General features: G+C 47.8%; 9 protein-coding genes across 9 annotated transcripts; 5 read left to right on the top strand and 4 right to left on the bottom strand.

Annotated features, from left to right (window-relative positions):
- Window positions 1-567: 567 nt before the first annotated feature.
- Window positions 568-1,224, top strand: FIESC28_08052 (uncharacterized protein; the record flags this gene model as incomplete). The annotated part of the gene is made up of 1 exon (XM_031162191.1): window positions 568-1,224. One exon carries the CDS (start codon window positions 568-570, stop codon window positions 1,222-1,224), a length of 657 nt encoding a protein of 218 aa, XP_031013753.1.
- A 7-nt stretch (window positions 1,225-1,231) lies between these two features.
- FIESC28_08051 (uncharacterized protein) lies at window positions 1,232-2,580 on the bottom strand (the record flags this gene model as incomplete). The annotated part of the gene is made up of 6 exons (XM_031162190.1): window positions 1,232-1,722; window positions 1,788-1,916; window positions 1,967-2,068; window positions 2,121-2,183; window positions 2,240-2,384; window positions 2,437-2,580. The coding sequence occupies 6 exons, from the start codon at window positions 2,578-2,580 to the stop codon at window positions 1,232-1,234; spliced, it is 1,074 nt and encodes a 357-aa protein (XP_031013752.1).
- Window positions 2,581-2,998: 418 nt separating this feature from the next.
- FIESC28_08050 (uncharacterized protein) lies at window positions 2,999-4,488 on the top strand (the record flags this gene model as incomplete). Its single annotated transcript, XM_031162189.1, has 4 exons — window positions 2,999-3,112; window positions 3,163-4,010; window positions 4,061-4,266; window positions 4,322-4,488. 4 exons carry the CDS (start codon window positions 2,999-3,001, stop codon window positions 4,486-4,488), a joined length of 1,335 nt encoding a protein of 444 aa, XP_031013751.1.
- Window positions 4,489-4,811: 323 nt separating this feature from the next.
- FIESC28_08049 (uncharacterized protein) lies at window positions 4,812-6,112 on the bottom strand (the record flags this gene model as incomplete). Its single annotated transcript, XM_031162188.1, has 3 exons — window positions 4,812-5,287; window positions 5,343-5,493; window positions 5,549-6,112. 3 exons carry the CDS (start codon window positions 6,110-6,112, stop codon window positions 4,812-4,814), a joined length of 1,191 nt encoding a protein of 396 aa, XP_031013750.1.
- A 2,018-nt stretch (window positions 6,113-8,130) lies between these two features.
- FIESC28_08048 (uncharacterized protein) lies at window positions 8,131-8,888 on the bottom strand (the record flags this gene model as incomplete). Its single annotated transcript, XM_031162187.1, has 6 exons — window positions 8,131-8,271; window positions 8,321-8,408; window positions 8,465-8,528; window positions 8,582-8,689; window positions 8,740-8,777; window positions 8,851-8,888. 6 exons carry the CDS (start codon window positions 8,886-8,888, stop codon window positions 8,131-8,133), a joined length of 477 nt encoding a protein of 158 aa, XP_031013749.1.
- An 875-nt stretch (window positions 8,889-9,763) lies between these two features.
- FIESC28_08047 (uncharacterized protein) lies at window positions 9,764-12,825 on the top strand (the record flags this gene model as incomplete). Its single annotated transcript, XM_031162186.1, has 4 exons — window positions 9,764-10,068; window positions 10,149-10,569; window positions 10,627-12,625; window positions 12,677-12,825. 4 exons carry the CDS (start codon window positions 9,764-9,766, stop codon window positions 12,823-12,825), a joined length of 2,874 nt encoding a protein of 957 aa, XP_031013748.1.
- A 683-nt stretch (window positions 12,826-13,508) lies between these two features.
- Window positions 13,509-14,525, bottom strand: FIESC28_08046 (uncharacterized protein; the record flags this gene model as incomplete). Its single annotated transcript, XM_031162185.1, has 3 exons — window positions 13,509-13,631; window positions 13,711-14,469; window positions 14,523-14,525. The coding sequence occupies 3 exons, from the start codon at window positions 14,523-14,525 to the stop codon at window positions 13,509-13,511; spliced, it is 885 nt and encodes a 294-aa protein (XP_031013747.1).
- Window positions 14,526-16,176: 1,651 nt separating this feature from the next.
- Window positions 16,177-17,442, top strand: FIESC28_08045 (uncharacterized protein; the record flags this gene model as incomplete). Its single annotated transcript, XM_031162184.1, has 4 exons — window positions 16,177-16,230; window positions 16,284-16,797; window positions 16,857-17,291; window positions 17,420-17,442. The coding sequence occupies 4 exons, from the start codon at window positions 16,177-16,179 to the stop codon at window positions 17,440-17,442; spliced, it is 1,026 nt and encodes a 341-aa protein (XP_031013746.1).
- Window positions 17,443-17,797: 355 nt separating this feature from the next.
- Window positions 17,798-18,940, top strand: FIESC28_08044 (uncharacterized protein; the record flags this gene model as incomplete). The annotated part of the gene is made up of 1 exon (XM_031162183.1): window positions 17,798-18,940. One exon carries the CDS (start codon window positions 17,798-17,800, stop codon window positions 18,938-18,940), a length of 1,143 nt encoding a protein of 380 aa, XP_031013745.1.
- Window positions 18,941-19,456: the final 516 nt, after the last annotated feature.

Genomic DNA, 19,456 nt, shown 5'->3' with positions numbered 1-19,456 from the left:
GTGGTCACAAGAAGAGTTATGTTTGTTCTTGTTATTGGGTATGCTCATAAAGTCGTACCTGCCTGTAATCAGCGAGAGTTTCCTGAGTCACTGTCCACTATCAGGCAGGAACATTGTGGAGGGCAAGCTGCCGCCTTACCCTGCAGAGTTTATAAGTGGCTAGTATCCATGCGTCACGCCGACTACAGATTCATGTCATCGGGCTCACTACCTACCAGCAGCACAGGCAGCAATTGGCCATTAATATGCTTTTGGTAATACTAATACGGGTACTAAGGGCTTCAGCAGCGGTGTGACTTATATTAAGAAATTAATATGTCGGGTGCTTACAGGTAGTGTAAACCAGTCCTTGGAGGTTCATCAGGCACCATGATGGTGGGCGCAAATCCAGGGTTCCACATGCAGCTACCCCGCCAAAAATCTTCTGTCGTAGCAGCGACGCATAATCTTTATTTAATCAATTTCAACAATTGCAATAGCAAACCAAGGAAACTTGAATATAAATACATCAAATTCGCGTATTAGTACCAAAAACTACCCGGATACCAAGCTATTACAACTTCTATCATGACAACCCCCAACCCATTCCTCCTCGCAGCCGACAACAACCCCACGTTGCTGCCCCTCCTCAGGGAGAAACCAGCACTGGCGTCATCGCAAGATGAACACGGCTATTCTCTCGTCCATGCCGCTGCCAGCTACAACCATCTCGATCTTCTACGGTCCCTTATTCGAGAATTCAACGTGGATGTGGACTTGAAAGACGAAGACAACGAGACGGCCTTGTTTGTTGTCGAAACCAAGGACGCTGCTCAAGTTCTGGTCGAAGAGCTGGGCGCAAACATTAGTCACCGAGGACTAGAAGGTTTCACAGCTAGAGAAAAGATCGAAGCAGAAGGGGATTTCCCTGCGGTTGCAGAGTATCTATTAACGGTTGAAGTAAAGCAGGCCGATGACCCTGCTGCGACTGCAGCAGCTGTTATGCCTGAAGTTATTCCCCCACCTCCGGAGGGTATGAAAGTCACAGTCGGTACCATGGACGAGGCCACAGATATTCCTGGGGAGATCGATCCGGAGTTCCGAAGAAGAATTGAGGAATTGGCCCAACGCGAAGATTTCGACACGCCCCAGGGCCAGGCTGAGCTACGGAAATTGATTGAAGACGCTGTTCTGGGCGAGGGTGGCGTCGGCGAAGAGCGCAACGTACGATCGAAGCAAGACTAGAAGACACCTAAGTCGATGCCTTAATCTCCCACATGAGATATTTGCCGGCTGCATTAGGAGGTCTGAGGATAGTGAGTTCATCACTTGTTCCTGGTACACTCTTTGAGAAACATGTGGCGCCAAGAGAAAACCATGTTCCTGAAGGGTAAACTGCCAACACATTCATGAGTAGGCCATGGAGCCATTGCGTCGACATGAAGCCCTCCCAACTTATTTTGCGGATCCTGGTTTCCTGGGTCTTATCACCGGGCACGCAATACCGTGACAGATAGGGATCGATACTATCCCGAGGCTTTACACGTGGACTGGCCAGACGAATGAGCGAGAGCCATTCGTAACTCTCTGTAGCAAAGTACTCGAGGGCTTCACGATCGTTCTCAGCAAGAATTTCTGGGTCAACATCAAGATTCGGTTGCAGAACGGCAAGATCTTGGGACGCGATGGGTGTTGAGGTGAAGGCTGTGGGAAAGAACTGTTGTATGGGTTCTGGACTAGGGGCTTGTGAGAGTTAGCACAAAACTGCAACATGATTCCCTAGTGAAGATCCGGCCAGTGGTACCTACTTTGGGTTGTGTTGTCGCAAAATAGCCATGTCATAGGTCGATTGAAGACGGTCTTACAGGCATAGATCAATCTATCAAACCCCTTCTTTCCCCGCAACATAGATGGATCCCTGAGGTTGTACGTTATAACTTGATCGTCATGTCAGCGAATATTTGAGAGACTTGCCGTTGGTACTCACTCCATCGAGGTTTGGTTCCTCTTCCACCCTTTGGGCCATATGGCTTTCCAGGAAGGCCTGCACGCTCATACGTTTCTTTATCCACAAACATTGTAAGAACACCTGGAACAGTGTCAGTTTTTGACTAGACTTGAAGTGCGGTAGCTTTTTATACCTTCCCGCAAAGTGAACAAAGTGCCAACAGTCGTTTGTCCTTCTGAGAGCATGAGAATATCACCTAACCAGGCACGGATAATGTCAGCAAACATCAATAGTGTAAAAATTTGAACTGACCCCTCTTGATGTACTCTGTAAAGAAGTCTCCTTGCAAGACATCTCCCAAAGACATTACCACTCTTGAATAGCGTGGAGACTTGCTGGCTTTGGCAAGTTGCTCACTAACTGCATCATGTACTTCTGCAGGCAGTATTAGGTCGACCTGAATTCGGTTAATATAGATCCAATATCAATTATACCTGAAAAGTACTGACCTTGTGAACAAAATCTAACGACGTAATTGCAGCCCAAGGCTTGCCTTTACGAGGAGCTTGGTTAGTATCAACATGGCCCATAGTACCGTATGTCACAAAACATTTCGGCGATTGATAGATCGACGACGCAGCAGCGGGAAACATGTCGAAAAGGTAGAGAGTTAAGGCAAAAGATGATGCCTTGACGATAAAATGCTGGTGAGTCGAGCTGCTGGATGGTGTAAGTCACGAATGGAGGGTAACACAAAACCAATGGTTTGGATTTTAGCCGGGTCTTTTTCGGTGAATCTTTTACGCAACTTCACAACAGGACTAAAGAGAAACTTTTGCACTTTACTATTTCTTAAATAACATTTTGTTAGAGGTCCTGAGACATTTTGTTATTAATATTGGAAAATCTGTTCCAAAACTTTCATATCTGGGTGGTAGCTCTGCTATAGAAAGCGATTTCTTGACGAGGCAGTATCAGCCTCAGTGTGCCCTTTTCTCCCCCACTCAACTTTACCACAAAGTTGGTGAACTCGACCTTTGTCAAACCACGAGATCTGAAACCCATTCCAACATGGAGTTTCTGATAAAATTTGCCCAGGCACATGAGACCTTTCGAGTTCCCGAGATCGAAGCCCTGGCTCTGGTTGAAGGCCTGGAAATGAAAATAGTCGACTATAGTCAAGATGTCCGTTATCCCACTGAACACATGACTTCCCAGAGACTTACTGTGAATAGTCCCCCTTTTGTATCGTTCAACTGAATTCAGTAGAATCTGCTCAACGTCTGGCCAAGAGATCCATTCTCATTCAATCCATCCATGAGCTCTGGGGTAAAGGAAGTACCCTGGACGAGCTACATGAATCAGTCAAGACAAATACATCGCACATCTGGGATAGCTACCTGGGAAAGTCTTTTAAGTTTGATGTCGATCCTTACCAAGGAACTCGTTCTGCTAAGAAGCGAATCGAACTCATCAACTCGTTTCGATTCCTGGGCTGGACCGGGCCTGTCAAGATGACCAACCCCGATAACTTGTTTACAATCTTCGAAATGTGGCCGTATGACAGCGTGCCCCTGAATCTTCCTGACCCTACGATGATGTATCTTGCTCGCCATGTCGGAAACTCCTCACGCGATATTCTGGTTCGTTTCGACTTGAAGAAGAGAGGATATATCTCTACGACAAGTATGGATTCTGAGCTTGCACTAGTTACGGCAAACATCGCCCTTGCTGCTCCCGGCAAGCTGTTCTACGACCCATTCGTCGGGACTGGGTCCTTTCCCATTGCATGTGCTCACTTTGGTGCTCTCGCTTTTGGAAGCGATATCGATGGTCGTAGCATGCGTGGCGAGGGCGGAAAGAAGAGTCTTAAGGGGAACTTTGACCAATATGGCATTGGATCTTGCTTGGGAGATGTATTTTCTGCAGACCTGACCAACACACCTATTAGGAGACACCGCAGGACATGGGACGGAATTGTTTGTGATCCGCCCTATGGTGTTCGAGAAGGATTGAGGGTGCTTGGCCTTCGCGATCCTGAGAAGACGCCTTGGCTGATAGAACAAGGGAAGCAACACGGAATGTTCGTAATACCCCAGTCGATTCTGCTAACCCTCATGCTGACCATATCAGGAAACCAACCTACGTACCACCCAAAAAGCCATATAGCTTCATGGTGATGCTCGATGATATTCTTAACTTTGCAGCCAACACTCTTGTCGACGATGGACGGTTATCGTTCTGGATGCCAACCGCCAACGATGAAGACCAGGAGATCCCTGTCCCTACACATCCTTACATGGAAGTGGTAGTGGTTTGTACCCAACCCTTCAACAAGTGTAAGTCGTTTCTGTAGTATTGTTTGCGCATCTTGCCCATACTGACACTTGCTAGGGTCGAGGAGACTCATTACTTATCGTCGACTTCCTGACTCACAAGTGCCGCAATCGGCCCTCGAGACTTATGCAAACCGACAAAAGCTCACATTGGATGGGACATCGGCAGATGAACTCAACCCGTTTCGACGTGGATATTTCAAGAAGTTCGAGACAGAGGAATAGAATAGAAGAAACGAAAAGAAACCATCGCAAAAGTTCGCTCTACTCCCATCAGAAATTTCCTATGCTCCACATTCATATATGATAAACCACCCCAGAAAAGAAATACCAAAACATTGCTGACTCACAAGGCAACGCATGCATGTTCATCAAGCTGTCATAATAACCCATCCACGGTCCTTCCCGTGTTGCCATCTATGCGTTGTAACAGTACCAAACACGCCTTAACCGTCACACGAACGGTCATGATAGATAATCGTCAATATACACGTGACAGCGTCACGCTTCAAGTTTGTGCAGTATGTTGTAATTTGGAAGTCGTAGGCCTAACGGAATTCCGTTGCAGCAAAGCATCCTCGATCGGGTACATGCTTTAATTCCAGTTGTTGGAACCTTTGAGAAGTTAGTGACAAGTTCACCATGTGATGAGCGTTGAAGACCAACTTTTCGCTTTTAGAGTGAAAGTAGATACCGCTCACTTCACCCTTGACCTGGTTGAAGCAAATATAATAGAACCCTTCGAAGCTGGCGCCTGTTATCGTACGGACACGGTGGTCTGGCACCAGAAAGTGCTCTTTCCAGCGCATGAAGATAGTTTCTCGCTGAGCAGCATCGCGAATGGTGACGGGGCCCTTGCGAGCTTGCTTCTGGAAGGGACGAAAAGCAGTGAATTTGGCCCAGTGGCTCAGATCGACCTTGCTATTTGCGCCCCAGTTCTCGTGCTGGGTATAGAAGCTGTACTTGGATCCAATAATTTCTCCCTCAAAATACGTTGTGAGGGTAGGATGATCTTCGGTCAAACCTTCAACAGTAGTTAGTTTACCGTTAGTAAGTCTTAACGGATACCTGGTACCAACCTTGAATTCGAAGATAACCACAAAGGAAAGACTCGCGCATGTCGACATGTTTGATCTCGACTTGCACGTCGTAGACTTGCCGTTCTGACTGCTGTGTGCCATGGAACTTGCTACCCGGACGGAGGTAAGAAGATGGCGTTGAAGGTATAGTCTTTGTTTGTCAGAAGGTTGCATCATACTGGTTGGATACTCGAAAGTTGGCTCACCCGCATGCAGGAGTAGTCCGGACCCATGGATGGGGACCAGAGCTCATCTTCTTGCGCATCAAAATCAGTCCACTCTGAGTCTTGATTAGGGGATCTTCTCCGTCTGGATGATTCGCACAGAGCTGATTCGGATTCGGTAGCTTGTTGTGTATTATGGGAAGGCTCTCGGCTCAGCTGATTACCGATTTCGGCATCCCTTCCCTTGGTTTCGGATTCAGATCCATCGTGCATAGGGGTTGTTATGGTAGTGGTAGCGGTTTGCGGGCGTGGTGACATGGTAGTAGATCTTGAAGATGAGTCATTGGGTGGACGTCCATCGTACATGATGGTATCGTCGTTTGGACGCTCGGGTGCAGGCGGCGCGTCAACGGTGAGTGGCGAGCCGCCATCTACAGAGACATCGGGGCTGGGCTGGACACCGATGTTGTCGACACGAGCTTCTTCGTCGCCGCGCGATTGCCAAGCGGGACGTGGCTGATGTTGAACGTCGTCAGGACATGTCGAGAAACTATAGGAGCGCGGCGACGCAGCCTCAACAGGCGGATTCGATGATGGTGTTGGCATTGTATGTGACGTGTGAGAGGATACAATACAATTGAGCGGCGGGTATCTCGACGAAGTGCAGATAGTGAGTTAAGACGCGAACAAATTATAATCGAGGGTATCAAGTCGGCCGATAGACGTTGCAAGTTTGAAAGGACAGGCCTGACGTCGAGCGCTATTCGATGCCAGAGGAGAGAACCAAGTTAGTGTTAATCACCAAGCGAGTGGCGATCTCGGGGACTAGACTAGAGACTGGTTACAGCAGAAAGCCTTTTCAGAAAGTAGCATGCGGGCCCATGACAAGAGGACGGAGAAACAAGCAATATAATGATAATAGTACAATGGAAGCTCAGATCATGAGATAAAAAGGTTGGAGCAAACAATCTGGAAACAAGCGAGTAATGGCAGATCGTAAACGAATGGGTCGATGGCAAAGAAAGGGTCAGTCAATCAGTCAAGACCCGTCAAGTCGAGTCGGTCGGTGATGCTGGGCTGCCCTGCCGTGCCTGTCGCCTGTCTCTGTCTCTGTCTCTGGGGTTCTGTAGCGGATATGTGGGGGCCATGGGTCTAACTAGACCTCCACCCGGCAAGACGGAAAGTCTTCCAGGTCTTGGTCTAGCGAGGGATCTTAGAGCATACCACGCTACCTACCGGGCCTAGTTGGTGAAGTTGCTCATGCCGTGTAACATTGACTCGAGGAGCATTGAGGTGCGGCATCTTTTTTTTTTTGCGCCCAAATTTCTGCAGGATGGCTTAAAAGAAGTTTGCTAGTGACAACGGTGGAAGCACCCGGTAGGATCCAATGGAAGGGCGGACTCTCAAACGAAGGACCTCAAAGATCAGCACATGTTTGGCGTATCCCCTCAATTATGTTACAAGCAAGCAGGTATTTTCAGAAGATCCTCAAGTGTCCAGGTACCTTGGTACTCAGAAACAGCACCTATATCGTTAACATAAAAATATATCGATTGAGGTCTGCTCATATCAGTTTTCCTCTCATTCAGCTGAGATCCAATAGATGCTAAGATTCAAACACTGCGGTAGGACTAGGGTCCAGTTCCATCTCTGCGGGCCAGGCTGAACCTTAACAAGACTACCATCCAGTGGCAGTGGCTTGGCCTTCAACACCATCATGGAAGGGAGCGAAACTGTGATAAAAACAATTTGCCGACAACGATATTCTACAAGTATCAATCTTTCACTTCATAAGTCGTGGCTAGTCTTGGGTAACTATGAGTATCAAATCCGAATCAGCGTCGCTGCCAAAATCAGATGCTTTCTGTTTTCTCCCTCCTTCTTGTTACATCAGATTGGGCTGGGCTGCTTTGGTTCCGCGCCGTGCCCCAGATACAAAAGCGGCATCGGGCAGCCCCAGCATCCCCCACCGTGTTCCCGCCTGCATTTGTTATGGGGTGATGGGCCCTCATTAGGAAGAGGAAGACATCCATGATGCATTATACGCTCCGAGGATATGATGGAAATCAGACAATTTCCATCGCACTGCCCGGTAAAACGCTTTCCACATGACGGCTCTACCCGGCCGGCTCGATGATCCCGACTACGTGGCTGCCAGGAAAGTGATTTCGGAGTTTTGAACTTGTCTACGCAATTGTGTATTACGGCTAGGCGTGCAGCACAGAACTACTCGATGCAATTGGGAGCCATACAATCACTTTTTACCATATCATTGTCCAGCCTCTCAAAGTCTTTGAAACGACTTTTCGACAATGATGCACGACTTCATAATTCCACACATTAAAGAAGGGAGGGTTGGTAACGCTCAAATGATTAGTCTCGTGGATTGTTCGTTGTTGCAATGGGGCTTGCTTCTTTTCAGGTATGCTTTCTTATTTCGTAATGCGTAGCGTGAACGTCTCTTCTTCACGATAATCTCCCACGTTTTTGATATCTGGGTATCGTCCATCATCCATGACTGCCATGCGCCAATTTCAATTGTTGCCAATCAGCACTGCTGCAATATGTTTGACTATCTCGAGTAGGTGATGCTGCAGTTCATTCTTCGTTGTGTGACTTGTTCTTCAGATGGGCTTGATCTTAAAGTGCAGAGCAATCAAGCTGAAAACTAGCGCCTTTAGATCTTGAACGAGATAGTAAAACACTCGCAGGCCTTCAGGGTCGGCGGATTCTGTGACATCCACTAGGGATCCAATCTTTGCTGTCTGCTTGCTGTCAATGCTGTCCTCCAAGCGACTGGTTCCTTAAACTAACCTCGAATGCGATGTGATCGTTTCCAATTCGGATTTCCAATTCCTGGCGTCCGTCTTTGTTTTTCTGTGGCCATTTTGAATCATCTTCTCTGTTTATTGTCAGAATCACGTCAGGGGTGGCTGCGGCGCAAAGGGTTCAGCGTACTTCGTGATTTCGCTTGTCTTGATGATGCGCTTGATTTCGTCGACTACAACGGAGCTGACACACACTAGAATCTGGTCAGGTAAACTGTGCTGGACTGACATCAAGCGTGATACTGACTCTCTTTTCGGATCAAGCTATCGTTTCGGTAATTGGAGTTGTTGGCATATCGGGCAACCGCGCTGCGACCATCGCCGACAACCCGGAAGTCGAATTCTGATCGCGATCCTGTTAGAAGAAAGTTCCTGAGAAGTTCAAGGGGTTGTAGCCATTCGTACCTAGAAACTCGTGACCGAAACGGCCCATATGGCCAGAGCTGTTTGCAGAGACGTCATTAGTATTGATTGTAAAAGCCTTTAAGGCAGCACTGGCCGAGGTACTGGACTTACTAGTAGCGTAGGTAGAAAGGCTCGTTTGACGATGACATGGCTGCGTATGTAGGATATGTGATTGAAAGTATTGGGGTTTCGGGTCAAGAAATAATAAATCAAACCCTCAGGATCGCAAGGCTGAGAAAGAATCGCGGGACAGACCTGTTGTGTACATATGCACGGACCATCTTTTGGCGGGGCAGATGGACGGACAGCTCTACCTGCCACCTACACCACCCTGATATTAGTGGATGGAGTGCCTTCACCGTCAGTACTAAATCAACAGACAGTGGAGGTGGTATGTACATGGATGGCCTTCACTGCGCCTATGTGCCATCGAAGCTCAACCTGGGCTATTATCGTCTTCCATATATTTACGTCCTCAAAAGATGGAACCAAGTTTTCCATGACATGTAGGGAATACCTATCACTTAATTAGTATTCTTTATACCAACCAACTCTTCATTTTCAGCCAAATGTCGACCAATTGGCACAAACTTGAACATTAGGAGGTTGGATATTGTACTTTGAAGGTTACGAATCGCAGTACATGACCCCCTTGTCAAATCACGTGATACCATCCCTCCCATCAAGCCGCTTAGTGCCACCTGTTCGACATCGCTGGCAGGACAGATCTTCTTGAAGTTGAAGCTGTCCAGAGTTGGTCAATTTTACTTCTAGAAAACGACTTACAGCGATTGCGCGCTGGAATTACTCAACGAATGGCCCAGGCGCATTTTGCTATTTGTCCCGACAATTGAACCTTTCAAGCAGCTTGAACCCCTGAGCTGAGCCTCCCCACCGCCGAAGTCAATACCACCTATACCGGTACCTCCAATCCACCTCCAACGTTCTCCTTAAGAGCCACGTCCCATCCACAACAAACACATTCACCAACTTTCTCGGCCAGCCGCTGGCGACACCCTTCAAGATGTCTGGCTTTCTTGAGAATGCGTACAGTCTCGTTCATCAGGACAATGCGGCCGATGTCCCCACCGTTTCCGATCTGCGCATGCAGTTGGAGAAGGGCACCGATGAGAGCAAGGTCGAGACTATGAAGCGCATCTTGACCATCATGCTCAACGGTGACCCCATGCCCAGCTTGCTAATGCACATCATTCGCTTCGTTATGCCTTCCAAGTACAAGCCTCTCAAGAAGCTTCTCTATTTCTACTATGAAATCTGCCCCAAGCTTGACAGCAGCGGCAAGCTCAAGCAAGAAATGATTCTGGTTTGGTACGACTGCAGTTCCCCATGCCTCTATGTCAAACGTCGACATAGGTCGCCGCCGTGCAAGGCTAACTGTAGTCACGTAGTAACGGTATCCGAAACGATCTTCAACACCCCAACGAATACATTCGAGGAAACACCCTTCGCTTCCTTTGCAAGCTGAGGGAAGCTGAGCTCATCGAGCCTCTTCTTTCTTCAGCCCGATCTTGTCTCGAACACCGACATGCCTACGTCCGAAAGAACGCCGTTTTCGCCATCTCCTCCATTTACACACACTCACCTTCCCTGATCCCTGATGCCTCAGAACTTATTTCGACATTCCTTGAGGGAGAGAGCGATGGAGTCTGCCGAAGAAATGGTTTCGCCGCTCTCGCTAGCATCGACCACGATGCTGCCCTGGTCTACCTTAGTTCTGTGTTCGAAGGCATCCCTAACGCAGAAGAGTTGCTTCAGCTTGTCGAGCTCGAATTCATCCGAAAGGATGCTGTCCAAAACTCTCAGAACAAGGTTTGTTGGCTGTTTGCCTACAGGAAAGATTAGGCGGCCCACTGACTGTTACAATAGGCTAGGTACTTGAGATTGATATTCGACTTGCTGGAAGCCGGCGCCTCGACCGTCGTATACGAAGCCGCCTCCTCCCTGACTGCCCTTACAAACAACCCGGTCGCTGTGAAGGCCGCTGCCGCCAAGTTCATCGAGTTGAGCATCAAGGAGGCAGACAACAACGTTAAGCTTATCGTTCTCGATCGAGTTGACCAATTGCGCAAGAAGAATGAAGGTGTCCTTGACGATCTGACCATGGAGATCCTCCGAGTTCTGTCCAGTACCGATATCGATGTTCGAAGAAAGGCACTCGGACTCGCTCTTGAGATGGTGTCTAGCAAGAATGTTGAAGAGGTCGTGCTTCTGCTCAAGAAGGAGCTCTCCAAGACCGTCGATCAAGAATACGAGAAGAACACCGAATACCGATCCCTCCTCATCCACTCAATTCATCAATGCGCCATCAAGTTCTCCGAGGTTGCCGCAAGTGTTGTAGAACTTCTCATGGACTTCATCGCCGACTTCAACAATGTTTCAGCCGTCGATGTGATCAACTTCGTCAAGGAGGTTGTAGAGAAATTCCCTAACCTGCGAACTACTATCATTGAGCGACTTGTCTCTACCCTGGGTGAGGTCCGAGCCGGCAAGGTTTACCGCGGCATCATGTGGATCATTGGTGAATACTCCCTTGAAGAGAAGGATATCCGAGAGGCCTGGAAGAGGATACGTGCCAGCTTAGGAGAGATGCCAATTCTTGCCTCCGAGCAACGACTACTCGATTCTCACGACGGCGAAGAGAAGACTGAGGACCACATCAACGGAACATCAAAGCCAGCTGCGCCATCTGGTTCGCGCAAGGTTCTTGCCGATGGTACTTATGCCACTGAGACTGCCCTGACCAGCCAGTCCTCAGCTGCTGCCAGGTTGGAGGCTGTTAAAACTGCTCAGAAGCCCCCTCTGCGCCAACTTATCCTCGATGGAGACTACTATCTGGCGACTGTCCTGTCATCAACCCTCGTCAAGCTTGTCATGCGACACCATGAGATTTCTTCCGACAAGGCTCGCACCAACGCCCTCCGAGCCGAGGCCATGCTCATCATGATTTCAATCATCCGTGTGGGTCAGTCTCAATTCGTTAAGGCTCCTATTGATGAAGACTCCGTGGACCGAATTATGTCTTGTGTGCGCTCCCTGGCCGAGTTCGAGGAGAAGAAGGAACTCGAAACTGTTTGGTTGGATGACACTCGCAAGGCTTTCCGTGCTATGGTACAGGTCGAGGAGAAGAAGCGCGCTGCCAAGGAAGCTTTCGAGAAGGCCAAGACAGCCGTGCAAGTTGACGATGTTGTCCCCATTCGACAGCTCGCCAAGAAGAACACTACTGACGGTCTTGACGAGATCGAAGTGGACTTGGAGAGGGCAACTGGTGGTGAGGGCACTGCTGAGGATCTTTCTTCCAAGCTCAGCCGGGTAGTCCAGTTGACCGGTTTCTCCGACCCCGTCTATGCTGAGGCATATGTCAAGGTCCACCAGTTTGACATTGTTCTTGATGTTCTCCTGGTTAACCAAACTACCGAGACTCTTCAGAACCTTTCAGTTGAGTTTGCTACTCTTGGTGACTTGAAGGTTGTAGAGCGACCTACTACACAGAACCTGGGCCCCCATGACTTCCACAACGTGCAATGCACGATCAAGGTCTCCTCGACGGATACTGGTGTCATCTTTGGTAACGTTGTGTACGATGGTGCCCACTCTACTGACACCAACGTTGTCATCCTTAACGACCTGCATGTCGACATTATGGACTACATTCAGCCCGCTACATGCACTGAGACTCAGTTCCGTACCATGTGGACTGAGTTCGAGTGGGAGAACAAGGTCAACATCAACTCCAAGGCCAAGACGCTTCGCGATTTCCTTGACCAGCTCATGGCCTGCACAAATATGAACTGTCTGACACCAGAGGCTAGTCTCAAGGGCGACTGTCAGTTCCTGAGTGCTAACTTGTACGCAAGAAGCGTATTCGGTAAGTTCATTTACTCTCTCATGCACTGGACTCTGCTAACAAATGACCTAGGTGAGGATGCTCTCGCTAACCTGAGCATTGAGAAGGAGGGTGAGGACGGACCCATTACTGGTTTCGTAAGAATAAGGAGTCGATCACAAGGCCTGGCCCTGAGCCTAGGCTCGCTGAAGGGTCTCAATAAGATCGGCTCAACGGCTTAGACCAACTGATGACACGTAAAAGTACCTGGATCGGATCATACGAGAACGGGCTACTTAAGCATTCCAAGATTCATGACGATGGTTGGAGCGGAGTCAGGGGCGGAGCATGTTAATGGGTGTTTTCCCACCAAAAGGCTTTGCGATGGGTCCCTGGTAGAGTTCATTGTAAGCAGGTTTAGGTAGATGTTGATTACAAAGGCACATGGTTTCAAAAAGGAAAGAATCACTGTTCAAGATACAAGTTGTCACAAAGTTGGTGAGGTTGGTCGCCGTTTTGAGGAGATAATGAGTGGTATTAAAACGGACACTGTCATGTCTGCCAGGTGACACATTGGGTTCGTCAATGATGTTCATACATGCTTAGTGGGATGACGACTATCTTGTCCAAAGTCGGTCTCGACACATGAGATATGAGTAATATAGGGTGTAAACAAATCATCGCTAGACCATCATCCTCCAACTCCAATAGAAACAGATGCAGTAGACCGGGTAAATAAGATGGGGTATTGTCCAATGTTGGTTGATGGTGACAAAACAATTAAAGCAGCATGACAATTAAGATGTATGTAGGCGTGCGTGTGAGGGTGACTGTAATGTCAGATCAGTCGCGAAGTGTCCACGACGGGTGCCAAGCTTGCGAATCGACTTCTCCAAGTTGGACACTGGAGAACGGTTGAGTGCGATTAAGCTTCGAAAACAAGGGCATTGACAACATGTCCCATCGTCCAATTCTGCGCCGATAGGGATAAATTATCCTTGAGGATCTTGCCCATATAAGCGATTCTGATCTTCTTTGTAGAAGCAAGCTGAGAGTCATATTAGCATTCGACTCTTTCCTCGCTCAGTCTGTTCAAAAGAAGAATTGATCAGGGTAAAGGTACTCACACCAGCCTCAAGGGCAATCTTTTTTGCTACACTCCGGACTGTTTCCGACTCTGAGATATTGACATTAACGTCCTGGCCATTTTCACTAAGTCTAGCCCGTAACTTGACCAGCTCTTTCGGCTCGTCCACTTCTTTTCCCTTCTCTTGCTTTTTGCCATCAATCTCGTCGTCACTCAATTCTTCATCGGCTGCTGTATCGTCACCCGCGGTGGAAATGTCGCCTTTCGCCCCGGGTACCTGATCTTCTTGGACATTCTGCGGGTCAGAAACAGCCCATTCCGGCAATTGATAATAATTTCCAAGAGAATCGTAGACGCCGTTGGAGAGGTTGCCGGTGGGTAGAGAAATCTCGGCTGCGGAGAGGATCATTTGAGCTGTCGCAAGACCGTTGGATCCATCATCCTGGGCGTCTTGGCTCGCGGGATCCCATAGAACTTGCAAGGCTGCATGAATAGTTTGCCATATCTCGGGTCTGCCGGTGACCCGGGTATCAAAGAAGGCGGCTCGTTCTTTTGCCAGTTCGCTCTTGGTCCAGGTGCGGTCGCGGGAAGTCCATTCGTGTCGTCGCAAGGGTTTGTCAATGTGCTGATCCAAGGGACGGTCATTGCGACGACGCTGGCGACGTCTTTCAGCAGGGATTTGTGGTTGAGCGGCCTCGGGGAGTGACAGTGGGGGAGGATTAATGGCACGCGATGAAGCGTTGGGTGCGCCACCTGGGTAGGGTGAATTGGGCCCCGAGGAACGAGAAAGACAGCAACCCTAGCAGCATATGTTAGATAGAGATGGTGAGCTGAGCTGAAAAAGTGCTGTACCATTTTGGCTACAGTACTGTACTGCAGTCTACAGTTTAGTGCAGTCTACAAGGGCGGCGGCGATCGACGTTGAACTTGTGGGTTGAAGGTTGAGCAAAGGAATGGTGATCCCAACTTTAGCGACTAGCCATCGTTGACAGGCTTGGCCAGAGTCACAGCTGATGAGAGGGGGATCGAAATGAAATGCTGGTTGATAAAGGGAACAAAAGAGGAGGTCTATAGCAAAAGAAGGGCGCGGCGCACGCAGGCAAGAGGCGCAGAGCAATAGAAAAGAAGAAGAGATGGAGTAGTAAGTAAAGACGGGAGCCGAGTTTCGGTTTGGTAGGTGCCGTCTGGTCTGGTCTGGTCCCGTCTCGTCTCGTCTTCTGGAGACGCCGAACCTAATAAGCTATCGATTCTTCTTGGGGGCAGGGGAATGCGGCGCAAAAGCGGGACTCGGTTACTTAGGTGCTTTTAGTTAGCCTAAAATAAGGAACAAGATCAAAGAAGGGTCCTAAATTAAGTTAATTATAGCTAGAGCTTTAATGGGTTTAGCAGAAGTTGAGCGTTGACTTGACTTACATAGAGCGATAAGGATAAATGATAGGAACAGTTGAATAAATCACAAATCAGTCAATTGATTGCTCAAAAGATAGATGTTAACTCATCGACTGATCATATGACTTGGTAATGAGAATAATCATACCAATATTGAGTTTAAGAAGGTTGGCAGTGACAACGACAGTCAAGTACGGAGGAAACGCGGCCTTTCATGTGTGATGATGCAGACACTGAGTTTATGTAGGATTGTTGATGTAATGACAACTTCACTTTTTGTTATGCTGTTGGCCAAGAAAGTTAAAAATGACCAAGGTACAGGGACTGCCATCACTTCCTAGAGATACTGGGGGTATCATTCATCAATTGAATGTTGGTTGTTGCTGGTGGGGTATTACAAGGACAAGCCTATGGATAGACAGGGATCCATTACGATTCTACAGAGAATCTAACCTTGACTCTCTAGATGAGCCTGAAGGTGAACTCTTGCAACATGGGCATTATAGGGCTGAAGAGTCCATTGACCACTATTAAAGATATCATTCATCTCAATCACTAGATTCTTCAACATCTCAAACCCTTATTACAGGGGGTTATACATAGGTAGGAACTCATTTGACATTAGTATCTGACAGTGAATGGATGGCTTACCCGGGAGTGCAGAAGAGATACTTGTGCTTTGCATTACACAAAGCAGACAACATGCTTGATCACTTTGAGAGAAGCAATCTTCACTCAAAGACAAAATAACTGAATTTGTAATGTTCCACGGCAGTAGAAAGCAGATAAATACAGGCTCTCACCTTGAACATGGAAGTACTCATCGAAGGCAGCTGTGACCAATCAGCAGCCTCACCAAACATTGCTGTCAGTGCTTCATCGTGGACTCAACATCCACTATCGATTGTTCCTTCCGATTTCCATACATCCCTCTTTTTGCTTTATGTTATGGTATCGCGTGGATAATTTTTATTCATTCACTCATTGCTTGAACCATTCCAGCTCACTTGGCCTACATCGCCGTGCAAAAAAGGAGTATTTTCTTTTCTGTCTTGTGGTGCATGAGCATTCGCCCCCATTCACTGTCATTCCAAAACCATGAACATTCACGGCCAACATGTCTAAAATGCAAAAGGCGACAGAACGCCATTTTTATTATCACGGGAAGGAGGTAACATACCAACTGTCTCTGTCATATGACCCACAAGCTGACACGAAATACAGGGCTACGAAGCAGAGCGCAATAATTGTCACTGGTGTCAAATACGCTCTTTACCAACTCATTCTACTCTGCCAGTCACGGTAGTCAACGAACAAGACTCCGAGGTTCTGCCAGATGACTTCCGCTTCATAAAAAATGTGGTGCTCGGTGAAGGGGTTGAACGAGCTGGGGATAGTTTCCGCAGTGGCTGCTCCTGTGCCCATGACGACGAGTGTCAGTTCACAAGCTGCCATTGTCTGGCCGATCTAGATGATGAGGAATCTAGCGATGAAGAAGGTGACCCCTTTGGAGACCGTATCGACGAAATGAACATAGACAAGCCTCGCAAGAAAGCCTACGCCTATCACGCACACGGAGCCAAAGCTGGTCTTCTGCGATCCAGATTCCATACCTCCAAGATGCCCATATATGAATGCCACCAGAGCTGTTCTTGCTCCATAAACTGCCCCAACCGTGTCGTCGAGCGTGGTCGAACGATCCCCTTGGAGATCTTCCGGACCGAAGACCGGGGATGGGGTAAGTCTATCTGCTATCGTCAACATGTCGCGTGTGGTTCACTAACTTCGTTCCTACAGGTGTGAGATCACCTGTGCCCATTAAAAAAGGACAGTTCGTCGACAGATATCTGGGCGAGATAATCACGTCGACAGAAGCAGACCGTCGACGCAGCGAATCAGCCATCTCGCAACGCAAGGACGTTTATCTATTCGCTCTCGATAAATTTACCGACCCGGACTCACTCGACACCAGACTCAAGGGTCCATCACTTGAAGTTGATGGCGAGTTCATGTCTGGACCAACGCGCTTTGTCAACCACTCTTGCGAACCCAACATGCGCATCTTTGCGCGTGTTGGTGACCATGCTGATAAACATATTCATGATCTTGCCCTGTTTGCAATCAAGGAAATTCCGAGGGGTGAAGAGCTCACCTTTGACTACGTCGATGGGGTTTCGTACGAGAGCGAGGAACCAGGGGAAAAATCACACATGACCCCTTGTTTATGTGGAAGTAAGAAATGCAGGAAGTTCCTATGGTAAAAAGAATCCACGAGGGTCATGTCAAAGAGTAGTGTTTTTGTTTTGCCGAAGATATCCAACAAACATGAGTTTCAAATTCACTAGCTAACATGCTCAAAGAAGTCGCTTTGTTACCACCTTGAGCCATATTTACAGAAAATACACATCAAATTTACTACTACTGTCAAAGTACTATCCGTTCCTTTGATACTGACTTGTTCGCAGGCCTTGAATGCTTTGCGAAAAAGTCTAGCTGTTTCCCACAGTGTTCTTTGTTCGCAGTCAACGGCACACTTTATGCTAGAACAATGCCACTGCGGCCCTTCTGCCTTGTTTTAAGCCACCTACTGAACATGAGTGTATTCCTATCTTGCACATGAACACTGCAAGAGCTTGCACCTCTATAAATAATACCATGCCTCTCGAGAGGATAGTGGTTTTCTCATCACCATCAACGATACATTCTTTGTCTACTTTCTTTTTCCTACAATCTAAATCATGGATAAGGGCGACGAAACTTCTCTCCCAGATCATTCTGAGTCTTCTCTCCCGTCAAGAGATCGCTCTGATGCTGTTTCTTCATCTGGAACAGCCGCTTCGTCGAATGGCGGTAGTCTGGACACTAGTCATTCCGACCAAAAGAACAAGAAAGATACCAAGAAGAATGCCTTGAGGAATACAGCTTCCACTTCAATTTACGATGACGGGTTTACCCCCCAAAGCTATCGCACACTGCGTCGCTCTCGACTCACCCGCAGAGCCAGCATCCACCGCCAAATTTCCCAGGGGAGAGCAAACCCGGCCGAAGTCTGGTGTAACGACAAAAACTGTGAGGAGGAATTGCGAGTCTTTTCTAACCCCTATTTGTATCTTGTCGACAATGAGGAAAGCAGTGAGGAATTGCCTGCCGCAGTTTACTTCCAAGACTTTGCTGATGCAATGGTCGACAAACTCTTCGATATCCAGGACGTTGCAGCCAGGAAACACAAATCCAGAGATCTCTTGTCTTTCGTAGACTCTCCACCTGTGCGAGCTGCGGTTTGGAAATTCATGGGAAACTACGAAAGCCGAGAATATAAACTCTCCGACAAGGACTTTGGGAAAGCTCTTGTAAAAGCTCGACCAGTTTTCCTCAACCTCATGTTTGGCGTCAAGACGCCGGAAAACGTACGGCTAGTCCACACCTACATCAGTCCCGACGAAGACATCCACGAAACCTGGGATCTTCAGCAATTTATTCTGCGCTTTCTCGTGTGCTGCGAGGTCTGGCGCCAGCAAAAGACGCCTCGCTCAGAGAACTGGAAGATTGGTTCCCGCGAAGGAGTGGGACAATTCATGGCAGCAATGCTATTCAATTACAAGTTGATGTGGGATCAGGAGTGTTTCGATTACGACATGCTGCACACGACCCATGTTTGGGATCGGGTATGGGAGATGTGGCTTCGCAAGTATCCCCTGGAGAGCGCAGACGAAGTTGTGGATGGCGAAGTCTTTCAGATGCGGGTTCATCTAGACAAGACAGAGCAGGAGGTTCTCGATGAGGTAGGATATCTAGGAGGAATAGGGCAAAATGATGAGACTTACAACCCTGTTCAGTGGTATCTAGGGAATGGAGAGCGTTTGGTCATGAGCACCTTATAGTCAGTCGCTACTAGAGAGATTGCATTGGAACTACAAAGCAGATGATATCCAGGCGTTCTTTTTTGCTAAAATTGATACTTTTTCGTGGATTTCTTAGAAAGTAGTGGCAAATATAAAGCTAGCTTTCTCAACTTCTATACACACAACTTCTTGAACATATCGTAACGTATATGTCGTGTCTTAGTAGGACACCATAGACGCCCGTGAAGATAAACTATAGCTTGTAAGAAACATCAAAGTCTCAGTAAAGAAATTTAACGTGGCTGTTAGAAAGCATAACAAATAAACACTAGGACATCTTTGAAGCCATATAGATCGACCTAGACAAAGACAAGTGCACGGCTATCAGAACTCATTCAAGGATCTTGGAAGCTAGTGTAAGAAGCTATAATTAGAGAAAGACAAAAAAAAAGAAAGGGTTGCTGCATAGGTACTTTCTTTCTTATGGTAGGTAGCACATAATGAAGGAAGAGGAATAGATGGTATTTACAAAAATGCAAAAACATACAACAGCGG

The sequence above is a fragment of the Fusarium coffeatum genome (assembly GCF_003316985.1).
Source record: "Fusarium coffeatum strain FIESC_28 chromosome Unknown BRIP53273_contig_181, whole genome shotgun sequence".
NCBI lineage: Eukaryota > Fungi > Ascomycota > Sordariomycetes > Hypocreales > Nectriaceae > Fusarium > Fusarium coffeatum.
This window is presented reverse-complemented; position numbering and strand designations above follow the sequence as displayed.